The 6300-nt window shown below is 38.5% G+C and overlaps 1 protein-coding gene across 1 annotated transcript; it reads right to left on the reverse strand.

Annotated features, from left to right (window-relative positions):
- Positions 1–3326: 3326 nt before the first annotated feature.
- Positions 3327–4728, reverse strand: LOC131253076 (U-box domain-containing protein 28-like). The gene has a single exon (XM_058253903.1). The coding sequence runs from the start codon at positions 4624–4626 to the stop codon at positions 3436–3438; it is 1191 nt and encodes a 396-aa protein (XP_058109886.1). The 5' UTR covers positions 4627–4728; the 3' UTR covers positions 3327–3435.
- Positions 4729–6300: the final 1572 nt, after the last annotated feature.

Here is a 6300-nt window from a genome sequence, read left to right on the forward strand (position 1 = left end):
AGGCATAAAACCAAATTTGAAAGTATATTCATATCTCAAGTGGACCATAAGATTGGAAAAAGTGGTGACTGACCATTAAAAATTCTTGTGGGCCACAAAAATTTTAGATCAAAGTGTTCTTTTTTAATTTTGCCTTCATCCAGCTATTTTTGACTTATCAACAAGTTGGATGGAAAGGAAAAATTAAATAAACATAATGGTGGTCCCTAGGAATTTTTTAATGGTGAGACGTTCAATCACCACTGTTTCCTACAGTATGATCCACTTAAAATTTAGATCCATTTCATTTTTGGGATCATCCTATAAAGTAATCTGAAGAAAAGGATGGACGGAGTGGATTTTGGATACATAAATCAAAGGTGGGCCTCATGGAAAGGGATGTACCGTATTTAGTGGGGCTGGGGCCGCATCTAATTCCCTACAAAAAAAAAAAAAAAAAAACCAAAAGCGTCATTGACAACTCAGCTGTTAATTTTTCAACCCTTTTAGAAAACGAATGATGGAATCGGCGTAGTCAAAGGAAGCTGCTCTTCATCTTCAACCTTTTCTGCATCCACGCGCGTGTGCAAGCCCTGCCTATCCACATGCATGCACACGTGCCAATATGTAATATAAATGCTGGATCTGAGATTTCACGGGCTATAAATTTCAGTTCTGATGGGCTAAATACCATCCCTTTAACACGTTCGATGGGTTAAGCACACAAATCAAATGGGTTGCATCAACCGTCAGTTTAGTTTGTATATTGGGGCCCACATGAGGAATTACACTTCCTAAATTTTTTAGTTGAAAGATTTGAGAATTACTTCCATTTAGATGGAACGCTCTGGATCCTTCACACGAGTTCCATATTGGCTATTACGCGTTCCTGTGAATGGGGTAGATCCCACCCGCGTGCGGAATTAATAAACATAACTGTCCCAATTCCCAGCTCACCCGAACGGCCAGCTCTCCGTTTCTTTTGATTTCTAGAGAAGTTTGTTGCAGTGCATTCGGATGTATTGTTATTTTTTCACGTCGAGACTCCAACCTTAGGATCTGTGTCAATTTGCATTGATCCAAACCATTTATATGATGGTTCACATCAAAAAATATATGGTAATTTGAAAAATATTCATAATATCATATCAGGGGCCCACAAAAGCAGGTTGAAAAGGAACATTCCCGTAGTCAAAGAAAAGAGCACGTTGATCAAATGGTTGAAATATTCGAAACTGAGAGATAGATTTTAGGTTATACAATAAACATACTAAGGGCAATCACGTGAACGGTTTTGATCGTTGCAACATGAATTCATATACATAGTCTATTGTCCGAATGTAGAAGTTCAAGTAGGTAAAAAGAAAAGGTAGAGTCGTCTCTACTGAAAGTTGCGTACACAACGAGAGTCACACGGAAGCAGCTGATTCAGCAATTGCGGCGTGTGTAGCCTTTCCTTTGAATTGAACAACCCAGTCAACATTTATCACATGCACCAGTGATATTCCGTGTGTAATCATCTGATGATCCAGACCATCCAATCAATTGCCCGAACCCTTTAATCAAGACCATCCAATCAACGGAGTCAGACTTGAATAAGGAACTTGGACAGTCCAAGAGCCAATCCGTACACTTATGGACCACCATTGAAAGATAACACTGATGGGATGATCGATTCCAATCATTGAAAGATCAGACGGTTAGGATGATCAAATGGAATGAGACCAACAAATGAATGTATCAAATTATTGGATATTGATTGATGGTTAAGATGGTCCAATTGTTGTAATTTTTACTTGTGGCCTTGTTGTTGCTGTTCAATCTAGAGACGTGTCCATACATACATGGAATAGCTCAATGTAGATCAAACTTGTACGATTAGAATAAGTGTTGGGTATGTCAGAATTATGTTAGATTAATCCAAGTGCCAAATCATCCAGATAAGAATTACATATGTGAAGATTAGCCTCACCGTTTAGCCACCGAGCAACTTAAGAAGGACGAGAGCTAGTTCTTTTCAATTAGTGCTAGAGTCATGTTTGACTTGAATTAAGCAGAACAGTCGTGACCCAAGTGCCGAATCATCTAGATAAGAATCAGATATGTGAAGATTAGCCTAATTATTTAGCCACCTATTGTTATAATAATTAGTGTTTAAATCATGTTTTTTGATAAAAGCAACAAAAGATGTATAAAGTTTTTAAAATTTTGATTACTAATTTTATCAATCAAAGTTTTAATACATTACAATCAGCAAGAAGAAAGAAAAATAAACCTAAGCAATCAGGGAACTACACAATCGTGGTGTAAAGTTAGCTAGATATTACTAAAGATGTACCAATAAGAACTCAATAATCTAAAAATATTTATAGTAATGTATTAGATACTAGTAGAAGTGGAGGAAAGTAGGATTAAATTAAAAATAAATGTCCATAGAAGATGATCGAGATAAACCACTTAGAACATTCTCATCCTTAAGTGTAGTCATGTGGCATTTTTTGAGTCATCTGATCTGATTAAATGTAATTTAGCCCATTAATTAAAAGTGGGATTGAACATAAAGTCGAGATTGGTTAGATGGATTATCCAATCCAAGTGCCGCAATCCGAGTGGAATCCACTTCTACTTCGTAATCGTAGGACGATTATAGAACTACCTGACAATCGTGGTGTAAAGTTAGCTAGATATTACTAAAGATGCATCAATGAGAGCACAATTACTACATTAATGTATTGGATACTAGAAGAAGTGTGAGGAAAGTAAGAATAAATTAAAAATAAATGTCCATAGAAAATGAAAAGGCTTAGAGCACTCTCTAATCTCCATGTGACATTCTTTGAGTCGTCTAATCTGATTAAATGTAATTTAGTTCATTAATTAAAAGTGAAATCCAACATAAAGTCGAGATTGGTTAGATGGATTACCCAAGTGCCCTGATCGGAGTGGAATCCACCGCTACTTTATATTGATCATTCCCGTATTCCTTGTGAACTTTCATAAGATCCACCACATCCATAAATCATGATGATTCAACACTCATCCCGGCCACACCATACAGTTGGGATGGGACGCCCAAAATTAATTTTTGAAAGAACTCACCGTGGTGGTTATATGCCATCCAATCCATTCATCTAAATGAAAGAATAACCTAAAAATCACAGTGGCTGGGTTGTATCTCTGATGGACAGGTGGATTACCTAACAAAGATGTATCATTTCACCTCATCATTCACAAAGGGGCGTTTGGTTGCACCAAATTTTGAAATTTGGAATTTCCAAATTTCATGAAATGGGTTGCAACCAAACCCAAACATAAATCTAAGAAAAAGAAATCAGACGACAAATGAATTGAGGATGTCAATGAATTGTGATGTTTGTATGTATTGGTTAACAAAAATCAGTACAAAAATTCCCTTCGAATTTTTTTTACAAAAAACCTCTTTTTTTGAATGAGGTTTTAGAAGGGCATAATGTGTGTGGTTTTAGTATCATAACCGGAGAGACAGCTCTTCGAATTCACCCTGAAAATCTTCACCAAATCACGGGCCATTTGTCGAACAGATGGTGAGCAATCGCTCTGCATCAATAGTAAGATCTTAGTCAGACCATTCGTCTGGATCACAGCATCTTGGGCCTTCTGATCGCGGAACAAATGACACAAGCTCCACAAAACAACCACCGCCCGCTCCGTCCCGGCGCTCGAAACCTTCAACATTCTCTGCACGACGGCCTGTATGCAGTCCGGATCGCTACAGATCGCCATGCGCCCGTCGGCACACGTCGATGCCCTCTCCAGCATTTTCAAAGCCTTCTCGACGACAGCGGAATCGGATGGTCCCAGCAGCAATTTCGCGAGAACGGGGATGATCCCAAGCTGCACGATCTGCGATCTCATCTTACGCCGTGCGGCGACTGCGATCAGGCAAGCCAGTCCGGCATCGACTCCTCTTGGATCGGCTTCTGAGCTCATCAATCGAAACAATTCCGCCAGAACACCTTCCTTCTCCGCAACCGATCTGAAAGAACCCGTCGATTCATCATCGTCAACCAATACCAAAGCCTCCAAAACCCTAGCCGAATCGATCCTCGATTCCAAACTCCCTTTCTCCAGCACCAAAACAAGCATCGCCGGCAACCGATTCAGATCTAAAGATTTCAACGCGTCCCGATTCTCGGACAAGATCAAGCACAAAACGCTAACAACAGCTTCAGCTTCCTCCAATCTGTCGGAGATGAGTCCGAGGACGGCCTTGGCGCAGCCGGCATTGATAAGGAACTGACGGTCTTCTTTCTCGGATCGGAGGAGGAAATCGGAGATCTGGTAGAGAGAATCGACTATAACGGTTGTGGGTGTTTTAGAAGGGGAGATCTGACGGAGATTTGCGAGGAGTTTGAGAGCGAGCTGATGGGGATGAGATTTCCAAGAGAGGATGAGGCGTTGGAGGGTGCTGTTTGGGATGAGGTCTTTGGTTTGGAGGGGTTGCATGGTAGCAGGGCAGGTGTTGTTGCCGTTGTCGAGCCATGTCTGGATGCTGGCTCGGTCGTAGGTGACGCCGGTGCAGAGGCTGACTGGAGATTTCATCACGTCTAGAGAGATTGGGCATTTGAAGAAGCTTGGGACTGTTACTATGAGATTGTTCTTCACCATTTTTCTTTCTTTCTTTCCTTATTTCCTTGTTTGAGGAAGAGATGATAGTTCTTGTTTGAGAGAGAGAAGAGAGAGAGAGAGAGAGATTCTTGTTTGAGAGAGAGAAGAGAGAGAGAGAGAGAGATTCTTGTTTGAGAGAGAAGGGGGAGAGGACGATGGGAGAGAAGGGGATGGCAATGGGGCATTATAAAGGGTCGAGGGGGTCAAAGGAGGGCATGTGATGTCAGCTTTTTCTTTTTTAGTTTTTTTTTTGGGAAAATTCTAAACACTTCCCTCTGGTTTATGAGATTTTGAAAAGGCTGCCCTTTAGGTTAGATTATTGCAATTACATCCCATTTGGTTCATATATTCTTTTAAGTATTTCCCTGTCATTCATTAAGGACATGAATTATCTCTAACTAGGATTCGAAGGATTTTTTGTAATCCTGATGTGGCTCAATGAAAAAGTATTGTGTCTTGTGTTATGTTAAATTTAAAGTTTACTATGGAAATTACAAATTCTTAATTTTAGAAGTGGATTGGCTCTTCTACCACATGCCACTAACTTGGCTTGTGTTTTTACGTTACTAAGTTTTGTGGGTCCCATCATGAGGTATGAGTTATATCTAAACCATCCGCTCGCTTAACGAGCTTGTTATAAGGCTTTAGTTGAAAAATAAGACAAGTTTAGTTGAAAAACAAGATAGGTCCAAAGTTTCAAGGGACTATGCCGTAAAAAAAGTAGTGGGAGATTGAATGTCTACCATTGAACCCTTTAAGGGGTCATAGAAATTTGGATCAATATGATTATCTTTTTTCCTCATCATCAAAGTCTGTGTAACCTTATGAACATATTTGATGGAAAATAAATATTATGGTGAGCCCTACGAATGTTTTAATGGTAAGAATCAATATCCCCACTACTATTTGTGTTGTGGTTCACTTGAGCTTTGGAAATGACTCGTTTTTTTTGGATCAAGATCTAAAATGGTCTTGCCAACTGGATTAACGGTGTGGATGTAATAAATACATCATTGTGGGGCCCATGTAACTTTGATCTCCTTTGAACAATTTATATAACTCAGAACTCGAGGAGTGACAATGCTTATCTTTGCAAGACAAGTACCCACACCAATTAGGCTGGTGGCGTGTGGTACACTAGTCAATCCACTTCCAATGATTTCACCCTTTTTTCACTATTAGCCATACATCTAACATGCACAAGTTAAACTTTTTCACTAAATCACATTAAAGCTCATGAGGAATTCTTACAATTATTTATTAAAAGGCTTGTTAGGTTTTTCATTTACAATAATAAATGATGTAAATGGGTAGTAATTATTCTCTTATAATTGTGTGATCACATTACTTACATTTAATTTTAGTAATGATTTTGTAACATGGTTTATTTCACTAGCAAATCACTGTAAAAATTGTATTATTATAAAAGTGAAAATGTAATGATTATAATTTATTTTATCTACTTCTTTTAAAAGTGTATTTAACTCTCGATTTGAGGGTTGTAACTCATCTTTAAATAAACACTTAAAAAATGATAATTATACCTCATTTATTTTACATTTCTTGAGAAATTGGAATACCAAACAGCCCTAAATAAATTCAAATTCATAGTACTCGTGAATGCGAATTCCTTTGTAAAATAAAGACAATTTTACCCTTTTTCACCCTCAAGCC

The sequence above is a fragment of the Magnolia sinica genome, chromosome 8 (assembly GCF_029962835.1).
Source record: "Magnolia sinica isolate HGM2019 chromosome 8, MsV1, whole genome shotgun sequence".
NCBI classification, from domain to species: Eukaryota; Viridiplantae; Streptophyta; class Magnoliopsida; order Magnoliales; family Magnoliaceae; genus Magnolia; species Magnolia sinica.